The 26,560-nt window shown below is 52.1% G+C and overlaps 2 protein-coding genes across 3 annotated transcripts; both read left to right on the forward strand.

The window, feature by feature from the left end:
- The first annotated feature begins 799 nt into the window (after positions 1–799).
- On the forward strand, positions 800–14,470 carry Furin (furin, paired basic amino acid cleaving enzyme). Its single transcript, XM_008852774.3, has 16 exons — positions 800–1,180; positions 4,733–5,070; positions 5,450–5,548; positions 5,669–5,764; positions 6,055–6,183; positions 6,327–6,403; positions 6,648–6,736; positions 7,235–7,407; positions 9,926–10,138; positions 10,590–10,690; positions 10,800–10,903; positions 10,999–11,116; positions 11,228–11,407; positions 11,747–11,871; positions 11,979–12,089; positions 12,315–14,470. The coding sequence occupies exons 2-16, from the start codon at positions 4,894–4,896 to the stop codon at positions 12,905–12,907; spliced, it is 2,385 nt and encodes a 794-aa protein (XP_008850996.1). The 5' UTR covers positions 800–1,180; positions 4,733–4,893; the 3' UTR covers positions 12,908–14,470.
- Positions 14,471–15,347: 877 nt separating this feature from the next.
- Positions 15,348–26,172, forward strand: Fes (FES proto-oncogene, tyrosine kinase). 2 transcript variants are annotated; one of them, XM_008852775.3, is made up of 19 exons: positions 15,348–15,427; positions 15,937–16,155; positions 16,291–16,464; positions 18,913–19,009; positions 19,206–19,389; positions 19,759–19,896; positions 19,978–20,097; positions 20,249–20,371; positions 20,478–20,664; positions 20,792–20,875; positions 21,390–21,599; positions 21,929–22,051; positions 22,404–22,457; positions 22,981–23,099; positions 23,424–23,518; positions 23,640–23,763; positions 24,779–24,936; positions 25,046–25,168; positions 25,820–26,172. In XM_008852775.3, exons 2-19 carry the CDS (start codon positions 15,946–15,948, stop codon positions 25,960–25,962), a joined length of 2,466 nt encoding a protein of 821 aa, XP_008850997.1. In that variant the 5' UTR covers positions 15,348–15,427; positions 15,937–15,945; the 3' UTR covers positions 25,963–26,172. The 2 variants fall into 2 exon arrangements, with proteins under 2 accessions (XP_008850997.1, XP_017658572.1); XM_017803083.2 differs by lacking the exon at positions 21,929–22,051 and having other exon boundaries at positions 25,820–26,167.
- Positions 26,173–26,560: the final 388 nt, after the last annotated feature.

The raw sequence follows: 26,560 nt of genomic DNA on the forward strand, positions 1-26,560 counted from the left end.
GTAGCCCACCTGAGCGCGCGCGGCCCCGGCCCTGCCGCTCCTGCCCCGGCCCACACCGGTACTTTTCCGCTGGGGCCGGGGCGAGCCCTTTGACCTCAGGAAGCGCTGGCGGGGCCCCTGCTTGGGGCGGGCAGAGGAGAGCGTTCCGCAAACGCTGGGGTACTCCCGCCTCCCCGCCGTCCTCGGGGGCTGCCGGCGACCTGCGCGTCCGCGGCCACCAAGGGCCTGTGTCCTGCCGGGAGACGGTCCCGGACGGATGTTCGCCCTGCCGGCACACCTGTCCGTCCCGAGCACTCAGGGGTGGATTCGCGGGCGAGCGCTGGGAGGTTGGGGGGGGTGTCTCCTGCCGAGGCCTGACTGAGGCTCCTGCTGCTCCGGGTGGGTGGCTGACCAAGGGGCGGCCTGTTTGCCAGACAGGTCTGACGGCAGACACTTGCCTGGCCAAGTGTCTTCGTTCCCACCGCCCCCAGCCCTTGCGCCCTGGGAGAGCAGACTTTCATCTACCTGGAGCGCTGGGATTTTCTCTGACTTGGGAAGTACCAAGGCTGTTGCCTTGCGGTGATGTGGCCCAGTGAGTGGCAGTGGTCACTGGCCAGGTGTGGACACAGCAAGGGAGAGTGTTCCACCAGATCGGTTTTTTAAGATTACTGTTTTATACAGTAGGCGTCTATATAAAATTTGAATTTTTAAAGAGGATTCTGTGGTTTTAAAAAGTTTGAAAACAGCTGGTTTAATAGTTTTTACCACCAAGGAAACTGAGGCCCAGAAAGAGAAGTGACTTGTATAAGGTCATAGTGGGAACAGTAGTTGAGCGGGAATTTTACCCGACGCTTGTAACAGGACCTGCCTTGGGGGTGGGGGGGTCTCCTGTAAAAAAACTTGATTGGGTTTCCTAGCAACCTTCAGAGTGACTTGCCCAGTGTCCCAGCCATATCCTCAGTGCCTAGAAAACTGCAGACACACCTGGGGATAGGTGTAGTTTTGATGCCTGGAGTGGTTGTCAGTGTTGGCAGGTTCTGGGGAGGGAGAAGGCTTTGCCCACAGAAACATCCAGGAAGAGCACCACAGCTCTGTCTGTGGTCAGACCTAGAGCTGAGTGCTGGGAAAGACCCACCCTGGGAAGCTGGAGAGGCTAGAAATACTTCGAGCCTCCTGGTTTGAGACAACTGGGACTCAGAGGGTGAGTCAGAGTCTGGGATGGGGGTTGGGGAGAAGCCTGTTCATTCATTGTTCTCAGTCTTGCATGTGGGGGTCCTCTGTATCTGATGCTGATGCAGAGCTGACTGGTGTTTAGAAGCTATAACCGACCCTTGCTATAGGTGGGAACTCTGTGCAGAGGCAGTCAGGCCCTCTTTTTGGCGGGGAGGTCCTGTCCTGTTCAGTTATCCCTGAAGCTTGCTTTCTGGGTGCTGCAAGATAATTAAATAGTTGGTTAATCACCTTTAACGCCAAGCAGCTGCAGCTACGTCTGCAATCTGCTGGAACCTGAACTAGACCAGATCAACCCAGCCTTGATTTGGAAGCTGCAGACAGTTCTCACAAGTCAGAAGGTCTTTGTCATGTCTTTGGGATGTCTGAACCCAAGAAGAGACTAGGTCCTGTTTCCATATGGATTTGCCCCACATCTTAAATGGGGTCTCAGGGTTTTTACACTGGAACACCTGATTGCACATGCTGGCTTTATCCCCCCAAGGGGACATGGAATTGTGTCTCCCAGGCACGCTTTAGAGCTCTTTGGACTCTGCCCCTCTTGGGTGTGGAGTCTGTGGATGTCTTCTGCGATCAGCTGTCAGGTTATTTTGGTGTAAACTGAAAATACTCCAGGAATTGTGTGTAGAATCCCCCTCAGCCTGTAGGATTAGACAGCCACCGTCAGGCCTGTTGTGGCTAAGGGCAGCCCCTGGAGAAGCAGGGGGTTCCTAGTATTTGGCAAACAGGCCTGTCTGGCTCCCAGAGCCTATGTGTGCTGGAGTACCTTCACTTTGCCATCTGATTAAATGATCTCCTCCCCTATGGCATTAGAATGCTGTGGGGAGGCACAGAAACTGTTCTAGGAGCTTGGCACTGAGACAAGATACCCCCAGCAGCTTACTGGGACATCTCCTGGTTGCCGCCCACCCTAGGAGGTTGGTTTGTGGCCAGTCAGGGGCCCTGTGTGGGGACAGTTATGTGGCCCCAGGCAGAGAGGTCCTGCTGTCTGTTTGCTGAAGGAGGAAAAACAACACATAGACTATTGATTCAGCCTCACCTTGGTGCTCCTGGCTCAGCAGCCAGTGTTTGCCCTGGCTGCCTGGCTCAGATTACGAAAGGTGGTGGGCCTGGAGCAAGGAAGGGGGCAGCTGGGGCCCTCAGACCCAGGCAGGGCAGAACTAGCAGTCCCAGAGTTCCTCAGGAAACAGAGCCAGGGTCCTTGCCTCTAATACTGGCCGCCATCTCAGCCCTAGAGGGAGGTGAAGCCTCAGGAATCTCTTGTGTGAAGAGCATGGTCCCCCAGCCTCCATCCCAACCTAGGTTACTCAATCTTTCTCCCAGGGACCGTGAATCTTTTCAAGTAACTTCCTACAGCTAATGTGTTTTTCCAAACCAGGACATCCTAGTGAGTTGGGTAGATTCTGTTCATTTCTTAAAAACCTTTGAAAAGCCAACATTCTATTCTTTTATAAACTATACCTAGGTATTGTGAGAATATACAATAGCCCAAAGAAGAAAGTAATAATTACTACTCATAATTCTCAACATCTTGAAAGAACCATTGTTAACATTTTAGTGTGTATCCTTCCAGATTTTGTTTGGGGTTATGTATAAATAGGCATGTATAGGTTTTTTGGGTTTTTTTTTTGGTCTTTTTGAGACAGGGTCTCCCTGTAGCTCCAGCTGTCCTGGAACTCACGGTGTAGACCAGGCTAGCCTTGAGCTCACAGAGATCCACCTGCCTCTGCCTCCTGAGTGCTAGGATTAAAGGTGTGCGCCATCATGCCCAGCGCATGTATAGTTTAAAAAAAAAAAAACAGATGGGATCATGTGTACATACTGTTTTGTATGTATCTTTTTTTGGATTATGGTGTTTCTGATTCTGAGGACTCAGACTTTGATAAGTCTATTCCTCTCTCCTCTTAAGTTTGTATTCTTGGTGGAGAAAGGCTTGTGAAAAAGATGATGGGTCCACATGTCTATTTGGCTGACCTTTTCTGTCTGATTTCTTCTAGGGAGAACTTGGGGGTTTGTGGGGAGTGTGTGTGTGTGTGTGTGTGTGTGTGTATGTGTATGCATACATGCTCTTGTACATGTGTGTGCTTGTGGCGGCCTGAGCTTGGTCAGGGGACCTTTATTGCTCTCCACCATTTTGTTGTTGTTTTTAAATACTTACTATTATTGGCTGGGCGTGGTGGAACACACCTTTAATTCCAGCACTTGGGAGGCAGAGGCAGGTGGATTTCTGTGAGTTCGAGGCCGGCCTAGTCTACATAGTGAGTTCCAGGACAGCTGGGGCTACAGGGAGACCCTGTCTCAAAAATACACACACGCCAGGTGTGGTGGCGCACGCCTTTAGTCCCAGCACTCAGGAGGCAGAGGCAGGAGGATCGCTGTGAGTTCAAGGTCAGCCTGGTCTACATAGTGAGTTCCAGGACAGCTGGGGCTATAGGGAGACCCTGTGTCAAAAAGACCAAAAAAATAAATAAATAAAACACTTGGGAAGCAGAGAAAAAAATTATTATTATTATTTTGGTCTTTTTGACACAGGGTCTCCCAGCTAGCCTGGAGCTCACTATGTAGACCAGGCTGACCGCAAACTCACAGAGGTCTTCCTGCCTCTGCCACCCGAGTGCTGAGATTAAAGTCATGGCCACCACACCTGGCATAAGATTTTTTTTTTTTTTCTTTTTGAGACAGGGTCTCCTGTAGTCCGGGCTGACCTGAACTCACTATGTAGACCAGGCTGGCCTTGAACTCACAAAGATCTGCCTGGCTCTCCCTCCCAAGTGGTGGGACTAAAGGCGTGCACCACCACACCCTGTGATTTTTTTTTTCAATTCTAAAAATATTTTTTTTTTATGTGAACACTTAAGCCTGCATATATATATGTAAATGCGCCCATGTCGTGCAGTGCCCCCAGAGGTCAGAAGAGGGCATTGGATCCCCTGGAACTGGAGTCACAGATGGTTGTTAGCTGCCACGTGGGTGGGGGATTCGAACCCAGTCAGTGCTCTTAACTGGTGAGCTATCTCTCCAGCCCTATTGTTTTTCAAGACTGAGTCTCACTGTAGCCCCAGCTGGCCTGGAATTTACTACACAGAGCAGACTGACCTTAATCTCACAGAAATCTGCTTGTCTCTGCCTCCTGAATGCTGGGATTAAAGGTGTGTGCCACCACAGCAGGCCACCATATTGTTTTGAGACCAGGTCTCTTCTTGAACCTGGAGCTTGCTGATTTGATATGTTGGTTAGCCAGTGAACCCCAGGGATTCTTCTCTGTCTGTCCCTGCCCTTCATTTCTGGGATTACAAGCACATGCTCCCAAGCACAGCTTTTTACTGTGGGTGCAGGGGATCCAAATTCAGGTCCCCATGCTCTGGCAGCAGTCACTGTATGGACTCAGGTGTTGTGTTTGTTTTACCCATCTCTGCGGGAACTCCTTTTAGGTCCTAACTAAGCCTTGGGAATGGAAAGGAGGAGTATTAGTGCATGACTGAGAAGGAGCTGACTCCTCTTTTTTCTCTTTTGATCTTCTCAGAGCTGGCAGCCCTCATCCTGTCCTCCAGCCCTGCCCATCTCGGCCCCATGCCCCCGCCAGTCAGCTCCGGGCTCCGGGCAGTGAGCAGGCACGTGGGAGCCAAGGCCCTGTGACCAGGCCAGGGAGACGGGAGCTCCGGGGTCCCCGCCATCTGCCCCCCCATGGAGCTGAGGCCCTGGTTGCTATGGGTGTTAGCAGCAGCAGGAGCCTTGGTCCTGCTGGCAGCTGATGCCTGTGGTGAAAAGGTCTTTACCAACACGTGGGCTGTGCACGTCCCTGGAGGCCCAGCTGTGGCTGACAATGTGGCACAAAAGCATGGGTTCCACAACCTGGGTCAGGTAGGTTTCTTAACTGGCCTGGTGGCCTAGCTCCAGAACATTATCCATTGTGGGGAGTGTAAGGGCAGAGTTCTTGCACCAGGAAGTAGAAATTGGTGAGCTTGTCCCAAGTATCTGGGCAAGGGGTAGGTTCTGGGTGGCCAGTGGGAGGGGAGCAGGGGCTTGTCTTATCAGAGATTGCTTAGATAACCAATACATTCCAGTGAGGGTGAGTCCTTCTCTGTCCCTTGCATGTTCTTGTGGGTCCTAAGCAGGTAGTAGACCCCACCCCCCTCCCAGCCTTTGTGAGCCTCCCTGGCAGCCTTGTCCACCCCCATCCTTGCCTCCTCCAGGGACTGACAGATGGAAAGCCCATCTCTGGCTCCCTTCTTTATTGCAGATCTTCGGCGACTATTACCACTTCTGGCATCGAGCAGTGACAAAGCGGTCCCTGTCGCCTCACCGCCTTCGACACAGCCGGCTGCAGAGGGAGCCCCAAGTGAGTGGGGCCCAGCCGTTCCTGCTGCTATCCTCCTCTTCCTGCTCCAAGGAGCCCCCTTGCTCGGCCCTCCAAGCCTGATCCCCACACCATCTTTCTCTCACCCTCCCTCCTTCCTAGGTAAAGTGGCTGGAGCAGCAGGTGGCAAAGCGACGAACCAAGCGGGACGTGTACCAGGAGCCCTCAGATCCCAAGTTCCCCCAGCAGTGGTACCTGGTAGGCTGCCTCCTTGGACCCTGGGTCCTCCTCCCCAGCAGCACCCATCCACCACTGTAAGGTCCTGTGAGTGCATGAGACTGACTTTTAAGGCTTTCTCCTGTCTGCCTCCAGCCAATCCTGCAAAACTTGGGGTTGTCCTCCCAAAATACTTTACATTTTCCATGGAGGCCAGTGGTGGCACTTTTAAGAGCTGGGATGGGTAGAGAAAGAGGTTTTGTGGTGAGATTGGGTTTTCTGAGTTAGCCCTAGCCTCCTACAACCAAATACCTCTGGTTGGTTGTCTCTAGTCTGGCATCACTCAGCGAGACCTGAATGTGAAGGAAGCCTGGGCCCAGGGCTTCACAGGGCACGGCATTGTGGTCTCCATCCTGGACGACGGCATTGAGAAGAACCACCCTGACTTGGCAGGCAATTATGTGAGGAATGGAGGAGGGAGGTGGTGATCCTTTGTGAGGGGCTTCCAGGGACTGGCCTGTTACACCAGTGTGGTTAGGCTGATGGTTAGGTGATGGCTATGTTTAGGTGATGGCTGTGGTTAGGTGATGGCTGTTTTTTCCAGGATCCTGGGGCAAGTTTTGATGTCAACGACCAGGACCCTGACCCACAGCCTCGGTATACACAGATGAATGACAATAGGTGAGAAACATTAGGTCCCTGGCCTGAGCATCCACTAAGGACACAAGACTGAGCCTGAGTACTACATGTCATACCTGAAAGCTGAAGTCTTTTGGTTAGAGCAGAGAGGGCCACAGACCCCCATAGGGCAGTGGTGTGTAAACAAATGTGTTGGTAGATGTGGGCTGAGGGCCCTCCTGATTGTTCCCACTCTTCAAACTGCATCTGTGACACTTTAGTAATGCTGTGCTCTTTACCCTGATAGGCATGGCACACGGTGTGCAGGTGAAGTGGCTGCGGTGGCCAACAATGGTGTCTGTGGCGTGGGTGTGGCCTACAATGCCCGCATTGGAGGTGAGTATGAGCCTTGGCTCCTCTGGTTCACCTTGAAGGTGGGAGGTCCCCTCCCCTCCCTCTGGAGTTTTCTCTGCCTGCTTCCCATCTGGATGTTGCCTGCCACCTTCCCACTGTGAATCCTTTTGACAGCATCGATACTCTATTGGGGATTCTTAGCAACTCGAAGAGCTGGAATCCTAGTGCTGGAGTGGGGTAGAGTGGGTAGAGGCCTCATAGCAGAAATCTCCCAAAATTATCATAGCACAGGCCTTGATCACCTTGTTCCTCTGAGACCCAAGACTCTTTCTAGTCCAGAATGCATGATGTCCTCTTTCCTCTTCTTTGGGTCTTGTCCTTGAAGGCAATGACAGACAATAGATAGGGGCTCAGGGTTTCCCAGCACTAGCCTTTCCTCTCCCTTGCCCTGCCTTAGGGTACAGGCTGGGCCTGTGCCCAAGGGTGCCCCAGCAGCTGGACCCACGCAGCATCCTTCTTCCCACCCCCATCTGTGGCCAGGGGTGCGCATGTTGGATGGCGAGGTGACTGATGCAGTGGAAGCACGTTCGCTGGGCCTGAATCCCAACCACATCCACATCTACAGTGCCAGCTGGGGCCCTGAGGATGATGGCAAGACTGTGGATGGGCCAGCCCGCCTTGCTGAGGAGGCGTTCTTTCGGGGAGTTAGCCAGGTGAGGTGGGAGTTCTGGGACAGCCCTAGAACTCAGGTTGTCCGGGTGCTGTCTTTTCCACTACTCTCTTCCTTGTTTTCTATTATTCTTGTTTGTTTACTTGTTTTTAATTTTTTTAAAAGAGTTTTCAAATATTTTATTTATTTTATGTGTATGCGGTGTATTGCCTACATGTAGGTAAGTGCACCCATGTCATGCAGTGCCCCAGGAGGACATAAGAGGCTGTTGGATCCCCTGGAACTGAAGTTATGAACAGTTTGTTAGCTGCCATGTGGGTGCTGGGATTTGAACCCGGGTCCTGTGTGAGAACAGCCATTGTTCTCAACTGCTGGGCCATCTCTCCAGCCCTGTTTTTAATTTTTTAAAAAAATGTTTTTGGTTTGTGTGTATGTGTGTTTTGCCTGCATATTATATGTAAGTGCAATGCCTGCAGAGGCCAGAAGAAGGCACCAGTTCTAGTCAGATTCCCTGGAACTGGAGTTATGGACAGTTGTGAGCCAGCATGTGGTTGCTGGGAACAGAGCCTGGGACTTCTTTTAGAACAGCCTTTACTCTTAACTGCTGGGCCATTTCTCTAGCTCCGTTTTTATTTTATTTATTTATTTATTTATTTTTTTGATCTGTTTGAGACACGGTCTCCCTGTAGTCCCAACTGGCCTGGAACTCACTCTGTAGACCAGGCTGGCCTCAAACTCACAGAGTTCGCACCTGCCTCTAGCTACTGAGTGCTGGGATTAAAGGCGTGCACCACCACGCCTGCCCAGCTGCCTTTTGTTTTTGAATTTTTAAATGTATTTTAAATTATCTGTATATGTGTGTGTCTTGTGGGTATGTGCCTGTTAAGTGCAGATGCCTGCGGGAGCCAAAGGCATCAGATCTTCCATGAGCTGGAGCTATAGGCATTGTGAGCTGGGAACTGAACTTGGGTCCTCTGGAAGAGCAGTGTGTACTCTCTAACTGCTGAGCCCTCTCTCCAGCTGTTTTTGAGATAAGGTCTTCCTATGTAGCTTAGGCTGTCCTGGTACTTGCCATGTAACATAGGCTGGCCTCGAACTCATTCTCCTGCTTCAGCCTCCTGAGGATTACAGGTATATACCACCACCATGCCTTGCTCTTGTGTTTTAATTTTAATCTTAGACAAAGTGTTAAGATTAAAATTAAATGTTACGGGAGCTGGAGAAATGACTTAGTGCTAAAGAGCACTTGTTGCTCTTGCAGAGGATCTGGTTTTGGTTCCTAGCACCCATTTCACAGCTCACAACTGTCTGTAACACTAGTTCCAAGTGATCTGAAGCCCTCTTCTAGCCTCCATGCGTACCAGGCACACACATGGTGCACGTGCATACATGCAGGCAAAATACTCATACACTTAAAACATAAAATTAGGGCTGGAGAGATGGCTCAACAATTAAGAGCACTGGTTACACTTGCAGAGGACCTAAGTTTGATCTCCAGCATCCACAGGGCAGTTAACAACCATCCTAATTCCAATTTCAGGGGATCCGATGCCCTCTTCTGACCTCTATGGGCACTGCACAACCCGAGTGCACTTGTATACATGCAGGCAGTACTCGTACACATAATAAACAAACAAACAAAAAATAGGGGGCTGGAGAGATAGCTCAGCAGTTAAGAACACTGGTTGTTCTTGCAGAAGACCCAGGTTCAAATCCCAGCTCCCACATGGCAGCTAACAACGGTCTGTAACTCCAGTCCCAGGGGAGCTGACAGCCTCCTCTGACCTCTACGGGCATTGCATGACACAGGTGTACTTACATGCAGGCAATACACGTATATACATAAAAATAATAAATGAAATTAAAAAAATATATATATAAAATGTTATTTAAAAATTAAGGAGTGGGGGACTAGGGATGAAACTCAGAGGTAATGGGCATGCTTTTTATGAAGCCCTGAGTGTGTTTTTTTTAATTGGGGGAAAAGGTTCGCAGTGTTAGATTGAACCTAGGTATCACATATGCCAGGCATATCTGTGGCCTAAGGCCATGGGTTTGATTTCAGCACCACCAAAAAGTAATAAACAAATTAAGTGGCTGGGGTCAGTGAGATAGCTTAGCAGATAAAGCACTTGTCAAACAAGCCTAATGACCTGAGTTCAATCCCTGAAACTCATGTAAAACTCATGTGGAAGGAGAGGACCTACTCCGCAAAGTTGTTCTCTGACCTCCACACATGTGCCATGGCACCTCTCCAAATAATAACTTTTTTAAAAGTTTAAGAGACAGAAAAAGGTAAACAAAAGCTACCCAACCCCACTCTCTGGGGATCACCATTCTAAGCATTTTGGAGATGAGCCCAGTCAGATTTGATTTTGTGCACAGACCTAAGTTTTGCATGCATACTGCTCTACCAGGGATATCTCAGGGGATCCAAGAAATTAACATGGAGTCTCCAGAGATGGAGGCTCCAGTCTTCCCAGTCTTCTTAGTCTGCAATAACATCTTCCTGTTGTGCTTCCTTCCTATCTTCATTGACCCCCAACCCACTTTGTTCACAGGGTCGTGGAGGGCTAGGCTCCATCTTTGTCTGGGCTTCCGGGAATGGGGGCCGGGAACATGACAGTTGCAACTGTGACGGCTACACAAACAGCATCTACACGTTGTCCATCAGCAGTGCCACACAGTTCGGCAACGTGCCCTGGTACAGTGAGGCCTGCTCATCCACACTGGCCACCACCTACAGCAGTGGCAACCAGAATGAGAAGCAGATTGTGAGTCTTGCCCAGGGCTGGGTGCTGGTTCTGCTCAGACCCCTCATATCCCATCTGCTCTCGCCCCTTGTGACTTCTGAGAGTGGCTTAGACCTTTTGGAATGTGAGCTGGGGGCATCCTCCTGTACTCTTGAGGGCTGTGAAGACATCGCTGAAGCCCTTGAGAAGTGTAGACTCTCCCTTGAAAGCATGCCTTGCTTTCCAACCTCTAGATGAACCCCCTTATTCCTTGGGAAACTTGACTCTAGAAGGGGCCATGCACTGGCCTATCCACAGCAAGTTAGCAAGGCAAAAAAACTGGGACCCAAGTGTTCTGACTCTTGATTCACCATGCCATTTGGGGTACCCAGGACCTATCAGCAGAAGGAGGACAGGCAGGTGGCCCCTTTAAGCTCTCTTCCCTTCCCCTTTCACCTCCTGCCCCATCATCAACACCATTGTTGCCTGACAGGTGACCACTGACTTGAGGCAGAAGTGCACAGAGTCTCACACAGGCACCTCAGCTTCTGCCCCCTTGGCAGCTGGCATCATTGCTCTCACCTTGGAGGCCAAGTAAGTGGGCAAGCAACATCCCCACCCCAATGCTGTCTGTAAGGCAGCTGTTAATTACCAGCTACTCTCCAGAAAGACTGAGCTGGACCTCTTCCTTCCTCCTTTGCAGTAAGAACCTTACCTGGCGGGACATGCAGCACTTGGTGGTACAGACCTCAAAGCCAGCCCACCTCAATGCCAATGACTGGGCCACTAATGGTGTGGGCCGAAAAGGTGAGGGCAAAGTGACCGACCCTGTGGTCAAGACTCCAAGGTAGGTTGGGGGCCACTCTTGCCTCCCTACTAACCTTTCCTTCCCTGCCTCACAGTGAGCCATTCGTATGGTTATGGGCTGTTGGATGCAGGTGCCATGGTGGCCCTGGCTCAGAACTGGACAACAGTGGCCCCTCAGCGGAAGTGCATCATCGAAATCCTCACGGAGCCCAAGTGAGGATTAGACCCCCAACTAGGAGGGAGAAAATGGGGCATAAGAGCTGCTGGGGTGCCTGCTGGTCACACTGGCCAGGCTGACACATCACCATGGTGCTTTCTACACAGGGACATTGGCAAACGGCTAGAGGTGCGCAAGACTGTGACCGCATGCCTAGGCGAGCCCAACCATGTCACCCGGCTGGAGCATGCTCAAGCACGACTCACCCTGTCCTACAACCGCCGTGGTGACCTGGCTATCCACCTCGTCAGTCCCATGGGCACCCGCTCCACCCTGTTGGCTGCCAGGTGCTCTCCCTGTTCCCTGCCCACTCATGGCCCAATTCATTCCTTCATCCCCAAGCCTCTAGCAGTGATTAGTGCCATTCAGTGGGGGCACTGTCACAGTTTGGGGAAAGCCAGCTATGTCCTGTGGGACTACCTCCAAATCATTTTATCATACCAGCTGTGTGTTCCTTGTGAAGTAGAGTTCCCTTAGTTGAGAACATCTGGCCCATTGGGAAACAGCCTTGCCAATAGGCATTTCCAGTCCTGCAGGTTGCCACGTGGGGAGAATGGTGTGTCTTGTGTCATGAGCTAGGTGCTCCAAGGACTTATATGGCTATATGGAACTCTTTTTCCCTCCAGGCCACATGACTACTCTGCAGATGGGTTCAATGACTGGGCTTTCATGACAACCCATTCCTGGGATGAAGATCCCTCTGGCGAGTGGGTCCTAGAGATTGAAAACACCAGCGAAGCCAACAACTATGGTATGGGGGCACTTAAGGGGTGGAGAGTGAGCAGGAGAACTGGTAGGATTTGGGATGTTGGCATGGTATCCATGTCCTGTAACTCTTCTTTCCCAACTCTGGAATAGGGACGCTGACCAAATTCACTCTTGTACTCTATGGTACAGCCTCTGAGGGGCTCTCCACACCTCCTGAGAGCAGCGGCTGCAAGACCCTCACATCTAGCCAGGCCTGCGTGGGTCAGTAGTGGATGCTATTGGGGCTGGAGGAGCAGAGGTTGGGTAGGGGGCAGTGAGGTGCCTAGCCTCAGCCCAGGAGAAAAAAGGGCTCCTAGGGATTGGGGCAACTATGCTTGGGAGTACAGGTCTGTAGGGGCCACCATGGACCTGGGGTAAAGGGCTATATGGCTTAGAGGCTACCACAGTCCACTTGGCTGATACCTACTTCCTATCCTGTGCTGGCAGTGTGCGAGGAAGGCTTCTCCCTGCATCAGAAAAGCTGTGTCCAGCACTGCCCACCAGGCTTCACACCCCAGGTCCTCGATACACACTACAGCACTGAGAATGATGTGGAGACCATCCGTGCCAGTGTCTGCGCCCCCTGTCACACCTCGTGTGCCACCTGCAAGGGTCCAGCCTCCACAGACTGCCTCAGCTGCCCCAGCCATGCCTCCTTGGACCCTGTGGAGCAAACATGCTCCAGACAAAGCCAGAGCAGTCGAGAGTCCCCACCTCAGCAGCAGCCGCCTGCACTGCCTCCAGAGGTGGAAGTGGAGCCCCGGCTGCAGGCTGGGCTGCTGCCCTCACACCTGCCAGAAGTGGTGGCCGGCCTCAGCTGCGCTTTCATTGTGCTGGTCTTCGTCACTGTCTTCCTAGTCCTGCAGCTGCGCTCCGGCTTCAGCTTCCGGGGAGTGAAAGTGTACACCATGGACCGTGGCCTCATTTCCTACAAGGGGCTGCCTCCCGAAGCCTGGCAGGAGGAGTGCCTATCTGACTCAGAAGAGGATGAGGGCCGGGGCGAGAGGACTGCCTTTATCAAAGACCAGAGTGCCCTTTGACTAGCCCACTGCCCGCCCCTCAAGCTGATCCCCTCCTTGGGCACTTTTTAATTCACCAAAGTATTTTTTTATCTTGGGACTGGGTTTGGACCCTAGCTGGGAGGCAAGAGGGCAGAGACTGCTTCCTACCCTACCCTTGGGCCTACCTGTTTGCCTGAGGTGGGGACCCAGGATCAGCTGGGGAGGAGGAGAGCCTCACTCCCAGAGTTCCTTCATGTGGAGAAGGGAATGAAACCTTAGGGCAGCTTTGCAAAGCCCAGGCCCCAGCTGGAGTTCCTGCGGAGTGAAGAGGGGCAAGCCTTTCTCAGAGTTCTTGACCCAGGCTGCAGCCTTGCCCCTTCCTTGCCCCTCAAAAAGCAATAATGGTCCCCATCCAGGCAGCAGGGAGGCTGGCTAAGAGGTACTGAGGGAAGAAGCCACCTCTCCAAGGGCTTTTGCATTCCTGACCCAGTCCCATACCCAGATAAGCCTCAACAGAAGCTGCAGTCATAGGAAGGGACCAAGGCAAGGCAGGCACTTCCCAGTGTGCTTATGTGTGTATGCCCCCAGCCTGCCTCTGCACTTGAGGCCTCAGCTGGTGGCCAGGCTGAGCTAGGCTGGCACAGGCCAGATTAAAGCTCTGGGGGATGAGGGAGGTTTATGCTGGTGTCCTGACTGTCCTCTCTATGGCACCCTCCCCTCCTGCCAGGGCCTAGGGCCCTGTTTTCTGAGCCCGGGGCTGCCTGGGCTGTTGGCACTCACAGTCCCAGAGCCCCTGGGTGGGTGGTGGGAAGGGACGGTGGCCCAGCCGGCTTCTCCCGCCTCCCACCCGATGCTGCTTTCCCCTGTGGGGATCTCAGGAGCTGTTTGAGGATATATTTTCACTTTGTGATTATTTCACTTTAGATGATTTTTTTTTTTTGTATTTTTAATGGGGGTAGCAGCTGGACCATCCACCTCCTTATACCCATGCCCACCCTGCTTTTCCCCTGGCTGCCCAGCCCTGAGGTGTAGGGGGCTGCAGCATGTTACTGAGAAGTAGGGAATAACTGAGCCCCAAGTCCTAAAGAGGCAGGCCAGCCAGATGGGCTCTAGGAAAGGGGGTCACGGTGGGAGGGGTAGGCTGACATCTGTGTTTCAAATGGGGCTTGTGCCAAGGGCTTATAGGTCACTGGTTCTCCAAGTGCCAGGAGTGGGCAGGTGGGGGCCCTAGGCCCCTTCTAAACACTGTGCCCTGGTGGAGAAAGCACTGACCTATGATGCCCCCCAAACCCCATCTTCTGATGTGCCTTCTGCACCCCTCCTATTAGGACAATCAGTCCCCTCCCACTTGGGAGCCTCCTTTTCCCTGCCCCTTCCTGGTACCCAGCCACCTGTCCAAGGGTGCCCCCTCCTCTCCTGTGCACTCCCTCGTGGCCATCCAGGCTGGTTTTGTAAGATACTGGGTTGGTGCACAGTGATTTTTTTTTTTTTTTTCCTTGTAATTTAAACAGGCCCAGCATTGTTGGTTCTATTTAATGGACACGAGATAATGTTAGAGGTTTTAAAGTGATTAAACGTGCAGACTATGCAAACCAAACCTGGTCTCCAGTGTGGTGACATTGTTCTTCCTGGGACCCTGTACTTCATCCAGCTGGAGAAAGGGGTAGGAACTAGGGACCAGTTTGGCTTAGTGGTGTCTTGACTGCCTGCAAGTCAAAAGGCCTGAGTGTCTCCAAGGGGCTCTATGACCTCCTGCTTTGAGCCCATGTACCAGTTCCCTATGCAACAACTCAGTAGCTGAGTTAAGCCCTAGAGGGTAGGACAAGTGAAATGGCCTAGCCACCAGCAAACTTAGGTCTAAGAAGAGCCTCACTGAGGCAAGATGGCATACTTGGGGGAGCCTGAGTCCCACTTGGGAAAATGCATTGCATGGCTCTCTATTCATCAATCCTGTCCCTTGGTGACCCCAGGCTTCCACTGAAACCAAAAGCCCTGCCTGGGGTACAAGGATAAGATGGTGCTACTGGCACCTGTGTCTGAGAAACAGGCCTCCCCCCTTAAGATATTTATTTGGAAATTTTATAATATTCAAATCGAGACTAGCGCCTGAGCTCTCCTTAGGGAATCCAGTGGGGTGGGGAGGCTTCCACCTTCCTCTACTGAGCCTCCCTTCCACCCTAACTGCGACCAAGACTCACCCTTGTCCCCAGACTTTGCACACCCTGGGCTTCCCTGGGCCCAGCACTTTGCTTTGGACCTTGCCTTGAGCCACCTCCACTCCTTTGGGCCCCTTCCCAGGACGTTTCAGGGCTCTGGGGAGTGCCTGGCTTACAGGCCACTTTGCATGACCATTCTTTCCCAGGCCTCCTCCTCCCTTCCGTTTCCGTGGCCTGATGTAGGCTGTGACCCTGGGCATTCAGAGCAGACTAGGGGGGCCACTCCCGCCCGCCGCCCCTTCCCCCCAGCGCCCCGCCCCAAGGCCTGAGGAGGAAGCTAGAAATCAGGAACTGCCGGTGCAGGAATTGAGTCGGGTTCCCCAGGAGCTGCTGCTCTCGAAAGGTAATTTCACCCTTCAGGTCCAGAAGGTTATGTGGGCCATGGGCAGGGGGTGACAGTGGGTGGGCACCGGATTGGAGCCAGGCAGGAGTCCAGGAAGCCTGAAACCTGACAGGGTGGGGCTAGGGGCTTGGGAAGAGCAGACAGCCCAGTGCAGTGCTCCTGCTGTGGCTCCCTGAGGCTGCAGCCCAGCAAGTTTAGCATTGTTGAGAGTTCTGGTGCAGGACCCAGTAACATCTAGGAATAGTGCGGGTGAAAGGACCCTAGTAGGGGTCTCTAGGCTGGTTCCTGATCCAGTTCTGGAAAGGGGACCACTGATGCTGGGACCTGGCCTGGGCACAGCAAGCACTGAGGGCCAGCCCCAGGTCTGGCTGCTCTTTCTGTTGGGCAGAACCTCATTTGTGTCCTGCCGGTACCTCTTCCTTGACCCTACAACTCTTAGGCTTTTTACCCTGCCCCTCCATCTCCAACTGCTGCTTTGCCCCCACTGATGGCCTAGTCTCTGTCTCTAGGACACCACTATGGGCTTCTCTTCAGAGCTTTGTAGCCCCCGGGGCCACGGGGCAGTGCAGCAGATGCAGGAGGCTGAGCTTCGCTTACTGGAGGGCATGAGGAAGTGGATGACCCAGAGGGTCAAGAGTGACCGGGAATATGCAGGTTTACTTCACCACATGCTGCAAGACAGTGGAGGCCAGAGCTGGAGCAGTGGCCCTGACAGCCATGTCAGCCAGGTGTGTGTCTATGGGACCCCACTTACTCTCATCTTCTCCCAAAGCTCTTGGGGGTGGGGTTGGAGATGTAGCAGGTCCAGCCTTGGGAACCATTGTCCTATCCCCACTGCCTCCCCATCCTGCCATGTGCCATAGTCCTGGGCTGAGATAACCAGCCAGACTGAGATGCTGAGCCGAGTGCTGCGGCAACATGCAGAAGATCTGAACTCAGGGCCTCTGAGCAAGCTGAGTATACTGATCCGAGAGCGGCAGCACCTGCGAAAGACTTACAATGAGCAGTGGCAGCAGCTGCAGCAGGACCTTACCAAGGTAGGTGTGCACCAAGGGGACTGTCACAATGTGGAGCCTTTTTTTAAAAGGGGCAGTTTTGCACAAGAGTGCCTAAGTTCTTTGGGGAAGTGGAAGTCACTGACAGCAGGCCTGGCCCCAGGATGGCTTGATGGGCCCGGCTGCAGCTTCCTCCCTTCCTCTCCCCACTTGGGCTGGCCAGCTGCAGGGCCTGTCTGCACATTGTGCCTGAGCTAAGTGCTGAGAGGTCAGGATGGGTGAGGCCAGGAATTGTCTCAAGAGGAGCTCAAGTCAGTATGTGGCGTCCAGCACCGCCCGCCCGGGTGAGACTGAGAGGAATGGCCAAATCTGCTTTGGCTAGAGCAGCTCCTCTGAAGGCCCCAGAGGCAGAGAACCTGCCTACCTCCAAATTCCGGCAGCTCTTCAGTTACGGACTGGGTTATCTGCAGCTGCTGATCCTTCACTGTGCTGGTCAGCCTCCTGGCGCCACACCCCTTCCACCTCTGCCGGGTCTTACCATGGACCCATAGTGCTCCCTGGTGGTCATATCTGCCTCACTTTTCCCGAAACAGTACTAATTCCACTCTATTTCAAGGGTCTGCCTAGTTGTATAGGTAAATTTTATTGAAACACATTTGTCCTAATATCATTTCAATGACAGGATGAAGTAATTGCCACAGATAACCTATAGCCTACAATCCTGAAATATTTACTAGTTGGTCCTTTAAGACTGGTTAAGTCTATGCATGTAATCAGTTATAGATGGAGAAACTGATATTCAAAGAAGCAAAATGGAGCCTGCTTACTGTGTCCCAGCGCTGAGGCAGGGGACCTGGGGTGAGAACTCTGGTCTTGGCTTGCCACCTAGTGTTTCTATTACCAAGAGCATAGCATGCAAAAAAATTGTGGAAGTTAAGAATTTCAAAAGCCAGCTGTGGTGGCACACATCTGTAAACCTTGCACTCAGGAAACAGAAAACAGAAGCAGGATGATTGCAAGTTTTAGGCCAACCTGGGGTAGATAGCAGGAAACTTCTTAAAAAAATAAAAGAAAATTCAAGGACCCATGAGATGGCTCAGCATGTAAAGACACTTGCTGCCAAGCCTGACAGCCTGAGTTCAAGCTCTAGATCCCACATGGTAGAAATAGAGAACTAACTCCTGCAATTGTCCTCTGACTGCTGCATGTGCACTGTAGCATGCACACATCTGCTTGAACATGCAAGTACACAAATAAATAAATAATTTTTTTCAAAAGGCTGGAGGTGGTAGTACATGCCTTTACTCAGGAGGCAGAGGCAGGCAGATCTCTGTGAGTTTGAGACCATCCTGATCTGCATAGAGGATTCCAGGCCAGCTGGGGCTACATAGTGAAACCTTGTCTCAAAAAAAATTAATTAAGCCAGGTGTCTTGGCACACGCCTTTAATCCCAGCACTGGGGAGGATCTGTGTGAGTTCAAGGCCAGCCTGGTCTACATAGTGAGTTCCAGGACAGCTGGAGGTACAGGGAGACCCTGTCTCAAAAAGACAAAAAAAAAATTATTTAAAACTTTTAAAAATAGGGGCTGGAAAGATGGTTTAGGAGTTAAAAAATGCTTACTACCCTGGGGCTGGAGGATGGCTCAGAGGTTAAGAGCACTGGCTGCTCTTGCAGAGGTTTAATTCCTAGCACCCACATGGCAGCTAATAACCATGCATAACTCATAATTCTAGTTCCAAGGGATCTGACACCATCTTCCAACCTCCACAGGTAATGGATAAAATGGGTGCACCTACCTACATACAGGCTTTTCATTCGTACACATAAAATTAAAATTAAAAAAAGAATGCTTACTACTCAGATCCCAGCATGTACATGGTGGCTCACAAACATCTATACCTCTAGCTTCAAGTGATCCAACACCCCTTTCTGGCTTCCATGGGCATGCGGTATGCACAAATAAAATGAAATAAATTTTTAAAATAATACCAATTCAATATGAAGTTGCATATACTAGCTCAGGCCTGTGATCTCAGCACAGCAGAGACAGTATTAGCACAAGTTCAAGGCCAACCTGGGCTACAGAATGAGTTTGAGGTAAGCCTAGGCTGGAGTGAGACCCTGCCTCCTCAAATCAGAAATAATGAATTTCAATACAATAACAACACAGTATGAAACCAAGCCCAAGGTGCTTTTGTGTGTGGAGTCTGTGTGAATACACACACCTGAAGCTGACTCTACCTGCCACCAGGAGGAACAGTTGTGGCCTGCTTCAGCCTCCTTTCTGCCTCCTTTAGCAGCCTGTCTATAACTCAGCTCCTTTGACCCTAGCCTTAACAGTCAGCTTCCCCAGAAGTCTCCAGACTCTTCCAGAAGATGAACTTGGACATCCTGCTAACCTGAATGGCAGAAACTTTCCAGAGCTCAGATGGGAAATCTCCCATGCTTAAGTAACTGCCACCTCACACTGGCCATCCTTTCCTCCCCAGATCCACAGCCAGGACATTGAAAAGCTGAAGAACCAGTACCGGTCCCTGGTACGGGACAGTGCCCAGGCGAGGCGCAAGTACCAGGAGGCCAGCAAAGGTTTGGAGCTTTCTTCACTGTTGGGTAGAGAACCCAAACCGGTAGACCTGTCCGCCGGTGCCCAGGGAACAGGGGCTGCCTAGGACTCTGGGATCTCTCTCTCTCTCTCTCTCTCTCTCTCTCTCTCTCTCTCTCTCCCACACACACACAGACACACAGACACACACACACACCCCTCTCACCTTCTGCCTGGCAGACAAGGACCGAGACAAAGCCAAGGACAAGTACGTGCGCAGCCTGTGGAAGCTCTTTGCCCACCACAACCGCTATGTACTGGGTGTGAGGGCTGCGCAGCTACACCACCAGCACTACCACCAACTCATGCTGCCCGGCCTGCTGCAGTCACTGCAGGACTTGCACGAGGAGATGGTGCTCATCCTGTAAGCCTGCAGCCCCACCCCATTCTAACCAGTAGTAAGTAAAGAGACTGGAGCTTTCCAGAGATGCTAGGCCTGGGAGATACAGACTTGGCAGTCAGCAGCATATCAACGGCTTAATACATTTATTGGGGGCCAGTTACTCAGTACTTCCTATGTACCAGGCACTTCCCACAGGATCTTACTGGGTCCTTGTTTCTACCGTGTGCCTATAATCCTGTCAGGGAGTAGGTCAGGGAAGGTTTAAATGATTTGCCTAAGATCATGCTAGTGTCAGGCTACTATTTCCCCTGAACCCAGTGTCCTAAGCTGAGTTGCCCTTCTTACCCAGAGTGAGGTCCTCTGACTCAGGTTTCTATGGGTGGGAGACAGGAAGGATATCCTGCAGGAGTACTTGGAGATCAGCAGTCTGGTGCAGGACGATGTGGTGGTCATTCACCAGGAGTTGGCGGCAGCTGCTGCCCGTATCCAGCCCGAGCTGGAGTACCTAGGCTTTCTGAGACAGCATGGGTAAGCCAGTCCTTGTCCTTGTACCTCCTGGGCTCCAGAACTCCCGGCCTATTCACTGAAGGGCATCCTATCCACCCACAGATCTGCCCCTGATGTCCCACCTTGCATCACCTTTGACGAGTCACTTCTTGAAGAGGGTGAACAGCTAGAACCTGGGGAACTGCAGCTAAACGAGCTGACTTTGGAGAGTGTGCAACACACGTGTGTGGTGGTTCAGTACCTGGGCCAGGGCGGGCTCCCAGCAGACTATGTGTGTGGATGTGGATGTCAGCTAGGCAGCCAGGCTTGCTTGGCTCTACAGGGGTGCTCATGGGGTGGGGCACAGCTTTCACTATTCTGCCTTTGGATGTAGGCTGACCTCTGTGACAGATGAGCTGGCTGTGGCCACCAAGGTGGTGCTAAGTCGGCGGGAGGTGGTTAGTGAGCTGCAACGTGAGCTCCAGCATGAGGAGCAGAACACACACCCCCGGGACCGGTGAGCAGGCCCCACCTGCCGTAGCCTCCTGGTCCCCCTCTATTGTGCATGCAAGCTACAGACTGAGTGTCTCTCTGCCCTCCCTTTGTCCTGCTCCTGCCTGCAGGATACAGCTTCTAAGCAAGAAGCAGATGCTGCAAGAGGCCATACAGGGGCTTCAGGTAGCACTGTGCAGTCAGGACAAACTACAGGCCCAGCAGGAACTGCTGCAGAGCAAGCTGGAGCAGCTGGGCTCTAGCGAACCCCCAGCTGTGTCACTCCTGCAGGATGACCGTCACTCTACCTCCTCTGTGGTGAGACACCCTGCTCCCACCTTGCCCTCATTTGCCAGCCATGCTTGCCCGCAGGGGCTGTGCTCCTCATTTTTGCCCTCCCCCTCCCCAAGCCTGGCCACCCGCTGACGTCTGTCCCTGGCCTCAGGAGCAGGAGCGAGAGGGGGGAAGGACACCTACGTTGGAGATCCTTAAGAGCCACTTCTCTGGAATCTTCCGCCCCAAGTTCTCTGTGAGTGGTGCCCAGGCTGAGCTTCTACCTCTACCCATCTAGGTAGGCCAGGCCATGGGTCTCAAATATGATCCCCAGACTTCCTGCCTTGATGTTTTGGGTTGATTATACAGGGGTGCCCTAGAGAGGAGGCCCCACCCAGGCTGTTTGCATTGGGGGTGTCCTTCTCTTCCCTGGGATTCCAGGCTACAGATGCCTCCAAGCCCTGCCTACCCAGTGTACCCTCCTGCAACTTTGGCTACCCCATGACTGCCTGCTTTGGGAGGGGTGGGAAAGTCTATGGCTCAGAGGAAAGATACTAGCTTGGTTGAGATCTGCCAGCCTAGACTTCCCATCCCGGTTTTGTCCAGAGTGAACTTGTGTCAGGCCACTGCCAGCTCCAAGGCTGCAGATGGCTCTACTGTCACTTGAACAGCTGTAAGGATGAGGGAATAAGGGAAAGGGAGACCCCCACACTAGCCCAGCAGTCTTCCACCAGTGCGCCAGTTCAATGATCCCTGCACATTCCTCGCAGCTCCCCCCACCACTGCAGCTCGTTCCTGAGGTGCAGAAGCCTTTGCATGAGCAGCTGTGGTACCATGGGGCCATCCCACGGGCGGAGGTGGCTGAGTTGCTGACACACTCCGGGGACTTTCTGGTGCGGGAGAGCCAGGGCAAGCAGGAGTACGTGCTGTCAGTGCTGTGGGATGGTCAGCCCCGGCACTTCATCATCCAATACTTGGATGTGAGTGGGGCTGGGAACCTGAGCCTTCTGGGCCCCTCTCTTTGCTTCCTGTTCTCTCTCAGAAAAATGACCTAGAGCTGGATGACCTTGAGGGAGTAGGGAGTAGCTGCTACATCTTAGGTGCCTCCTCTCTAACCCAGTTTGGAGGGAGCCACAGAGAATACCTACATCCCTGTGTCCTAAGAAAAAAGGTAACGGGTGCCATGTACCACTCTCCAGTGCCTTCACTAGGTAGTCCCTTTCTCCTCTGCTGCTCTTCCTGTCCTCTCCCAGAGCTCAGGCCTCCTCAGCATCCAAGGCTGCTGACCTCAGTCCCCTCTACCCCACAGAACCTATACCGGCTGGAAGGGGATGGCTTTCCCAGCATCCCCTTGCTCATCAACCACCTGCTGTGCTCCCAGCAGCCCCTTACTAAGAAGAGTGGTGTTATTCTGTACAGGGCAGTGCCCAAGGTGAGCCTGTAGCCAGCCTGGCCTTTGTTGTGCTTGAGGACCACAGGTCAGCACTATGCTTCCCCATTATACATACAGACTATAAAATGAGCCCCACCCCACTAAGTGGCCAGCTTCCTTTTGGGTTTGGGATGTCAAGCCTGTTCCCATCCATAGACCATATATTGCCAGGCTGGTAATTAAGCTGGTCTCTGAATCGTCTTGAGTGTTGTCCTTATGAGGACAACACTATTAGCCAGAGTAACACACTGAGGCTCCAAGACAGACAGTGTCAGGAGAGCTGTTCAGCTTTTCACAGGGCCCAGCACCCCTTCTCTTTGCTGACTTCTGAATCCCTAACCTCTTCTTCCAGGACAAGTGGGTGCTAAACCATGAGGACCTGGTGTTGGGTGAGCAGATTGGACGGGTAAGCTCACCTCTCCCACCCTGAGGCTCCAGGGTTCTACCTGTTACCCTGCACTTGCTTCCTCTAAGCCCCTCACCAAGTTACACCTCAGATTTTGCCTCTATAGTCCTGGAGTATCTCCCTGTCTTGCTTTGATTCTCAGCTTGTATCCTGACTCCTTGCCCAGAAAACAGAGAATACCAACCCTCCTAGGCTCCCAGAAGCTAGCACCCAACCCCTTTCAAGGGGTTCTTATCAAGCATCTCTGTTAACATAAGCTACAAAATACCTGTTACTTTCCTAAAAATTAGAACATTTTTCCAGCCCAGTGTAAAATGATTTCTGGATTTTTCTGTGTCACTTCTCAGATAATATGGCATGTCATAGGTAGCTTTCCACAACCATCCTTCTTTGTGTCCCCACTAGGGGGAAATTTTCTAAAGAGCCAGAATGACAAGTCAGCATGAGGGGTTTGGGGACAAGATAGGTTGTCCTTTTAAGGACTGCAGTACCAGCAACTTGTGTGAGCCCAAGGCCATTTCAGGGGAACTTTGGTGAAGTGTTCAGTGGGCGCCTACGAGCGGACAATACCCCCGTAGCTGTGAAGTCTTGTCGAGAGACGCTACCACCTGACCTCAAGGCCAAGTTTCTGCAAGAAGCAAGGTAAGTAATAAAACAAAGATGATCGGAGAGTCCACACATATGGATGGGTTCCTTCGTGCATGGCCTGGCACATGAAGTACTTGACTTCTTTGGTATCATTTAACTGTCCAGGCCTCCTTACACTCAGGTAGCATACACAGTGACAAGGGGCCAGAGCCCTACCTGAGGTCACGTATCCAGTGCTGCTGGCCTCCAATGCCAAGCCCTTTTCTCCTGTGGCCTTCTGTCTTCTCTGGGGCTCCTCATAGGAGGCAGGGGGCAGGTGACAGGGGTAGAGGGTTGTGAGCACAGACCACTCATAGCCTAAGCAGCAGTGCCCCACAGGATCCTGAAGCAGTACAGTCACCCCAACATTGTGCGTCTCATCGGTGTCTGCACACAGAAACAACCCATCTACATCGTCATGGAGCTGGTACAAGGTTAGTAAAGGTGCTGGGTGAGTGGAGGTGCTGGGTGAGCAGAGATGCTGGTCTTCAGGATGTGGACCTAGCTTGCCAGGTACCTCCCCAATCCATGACTCAAGGCTGCCCTCATCTCTAGGGGGCGACTTCCTGACCTTCCTTCGGACAGAGGGAGCCCGACTTCGGGTGAAGACTCTGCTGCAGATGGTGGGTGACGCTGCCTCAGGCATGGAGTACTTGGAGAGCAAATGTTGTATCCATCGGTGAGTGGGATGGAGGTTCTAGCAACCCCCATTAGAGTAGGGTGCTGTTGACCTGCGCCCCCCTGGCCACAAGGCATTAGCTTCCCAGGCAGAATTGGTCTCTAGTACTGTATGTGTTGTGTGGTTTTTGTTTTATTTTGTTTTTTGTTTGTTTGTTTGTTTTGGTCTTTTTGAGACAGGGTCTCCCTGTAGCCCCAGCTGTCCTGGAACTCACTATGTAGACCAGGCTGGCCTTGAACTCACAGAGGTCTGCCTGCCTCTGCCTCCCCAGTGCTGGGATTAAAGGCGTGCGCCACCAAGCCTGGCATTCACCACCTTTTTAAAAAAATATTATTTATTATTTGTATTTTGTGTATGAATGTATTGCCTGAATATATGTGTGCTCATGTCATGCAATGCTTGCAGAAGTCAGAAGAGGGCATCAGATTCTCCTGGAACTGGAGTTACAAACAGGTGTTAGCCACACTATGGTTGCTAGGAATTGAACCAGCCAGGGCTCTTAACTGCTTGAGCCATCTCTCTATCCCTACCACCTTTTTATTTTATTTTATTTTATTTATTTATTTATTTATTTATTTATTTATTGTCTTTTTGAGACAGGATCTCCCTGTAGCCCCAGCTCCCAGCCGGCCTGGAACTCACTATGTAGACCAGGCTGGCCTTGAACTCACAGGGATCCACCTGCCTCCCAAGTGCTGGGATTAAAGGCATGTACCACCACAATCACCTTATTTTTTTAAATAGGGTCTCTCACTGAACCTGGAGCTCATGGATTGACTAGGCTGACCAATGACCTCCAGGGATTCGTCTGTCTCTGATCCCAGTGCTGGGGTGTCTTTTTCTGTAGATGCTGGAGATCTGAACTCAGATCCTCATGTTTACAGAGTAGGCACTTTGCCAATTGAGCCATCTCCTCATTCCCAAGAAGCAGCTTTTGTTTTGTCTGGAGTGCTTGACCCAGCTGGGAGGGTGATATTGGCTGGAGGATACTAACTTCTCTGCCTGCTTCACTCAGGGACCTGGCTGCTAGGAACTGTCTGGTGACGGAGAAGAATGTCCTGAAGATCAGTGACTTTGGGATGTCCCGAGAAGAAGCTGATGGGGTTTATGCAGCCTCAGGGGGCCTGAGACAAGTGCCTGTGAAGTGGACTGCCCCTGAGGCCCTTAACTATGGTACTTGACCCTCACCTACCCTAGGCTGCAAGGCTGGGAGCTGGGCATGGGTGGACTCTGGGCCCCTGGGTGTGGGCAGTTCCCTTATGTTGCCTTGCCTCTTCTGCAGGTCGCTATTCTTCAGAGAGTGATGTATGGAGCTTCGGCATCTTACTCTGGGAGACCTTCAGCTTGGGGGCCTCGCCCTATCCCAGCCTCAGCAATCAGCAGACACGGGAGTTTGTGGAAAAGGGTAAGGCCACCCCACACATGATGGTGCCTCATGGACAAGCCCCTACTCCATATCCCAGTTGGATGCTTCCTCCTCCATACCTCCCACTGGATCCTGGGGCAGAATAAGAACAATCTGCAGTTACCATGGGTGATGAACCTGTTTCCACTGGGCCATGTGTTATTACCCTTCATTACATGTAGAGAAGAGATTAATAGACCTCTTGAACAGATGAAAAAACTGAGATTTGCAAATATCACACAGCACATGGTAGGTTGGAGATTAGAACCCAGGCCCCTGTCTTGGAGTCCTTTGTAGACATTAGTTGTTCTTTAGTGGCAGTGTATCTTTTTTAAAATATTTTATTATTTTTATTTTATGTGTATGAGTATATTGCCTGCATGTATGTGAGTGTATGCAGGCCCAAAGTGTACCCATGTTGTGCAATGCCACGGAGATCAGAAGAGGGCTTCAGATTCCCCTGGAACAGGAGTTAAGGACGGCTCATAGCCGCCATGTGGGTACTGGGAATCGAACCTGGGTCTCCTGCAAGAGCAGTCAATGCTCTTAACCTCTGAGCCATCTCTCCAGCCCCAGGGGACAGTGTATCTTAAACAGTCTGACCCCAGGGGCACCCTCCTCATACTTGGTGTGCTGTGCCTGTCCTCCCAGGGGGGCGTTTGCCCTGCCCAGACCTGTGCCCTGATGCTGTGTTCAGGCTCATGGAGCAGTGCTGGGCCTATGAGCCTGGACAGCGGCCCAGCTTCAGCACCATCTGCCAGGAGCTACAGAGCATCCGAAAGCGGCATCGGTAAGGCCGAGAGTCTCCTGCTGAAGCCAGTGGCCTGTCCAGACCAGAGTGTACCTCTTCAGCGGCTCCCACTCACCCCTGGACAGCTCCAACACACGGGTTCCAGCTACTATCTGTGGGACTGCTGCCAGGGAACAGGCCCAAATAGGCCCTGTGGCCCCATTTTTGCTGGAATTCTTCTCCTAGGCAGAAATAATAAAACCACTTGTACCCATCAGGTGCTCTTGGCATGTGCATTCCTCTGGAGGCTTGGTATTAAGAGAAGACCTTATGGTGGGTGTGGAAAGTCAGTCCACGTGGAGCAGAGCTGACATGGTTTGGCAGGGGTTGGATAAAAGACACAGAACCAGGGAGCTGGAGAAATGATTCAATGGTTAAGAGCATGTATTGGCTGGGCATGAGGCACATGCCTTTCAGCAGTCAGGAGGCAGAGGCAGGTGAATCTCTGTGAGTTCAAGGCCAACCTGGTCTACATAGTGAGTTCCAGGCCAGCTGGGGCTATAGGGAGACCCTGTCTTAAAAAGACCAAAAAAAAAAAAAGCATGTACTGTTCTTGCAGAGGACCTGGGCTCAGTTCCCAGCACCCACATCAGACAGCTCAT

The sequence above is a fragment of the Nannospalax galili genome, unplaced genomic scaffold, assembly GCF_000622305.1.
Source record: "Nannospalax galili isolate Female #2095 unplaced genomic scaffold, S.galili_v1.0 scaffold185, whole genome shotgun sequence".
Taxonomy (NCBI): Eukaryota; Metazoa; Chordata; class Mammalia; order Rodentia; family Spalacidae; genus Nannospalax; species Nannospalax galili.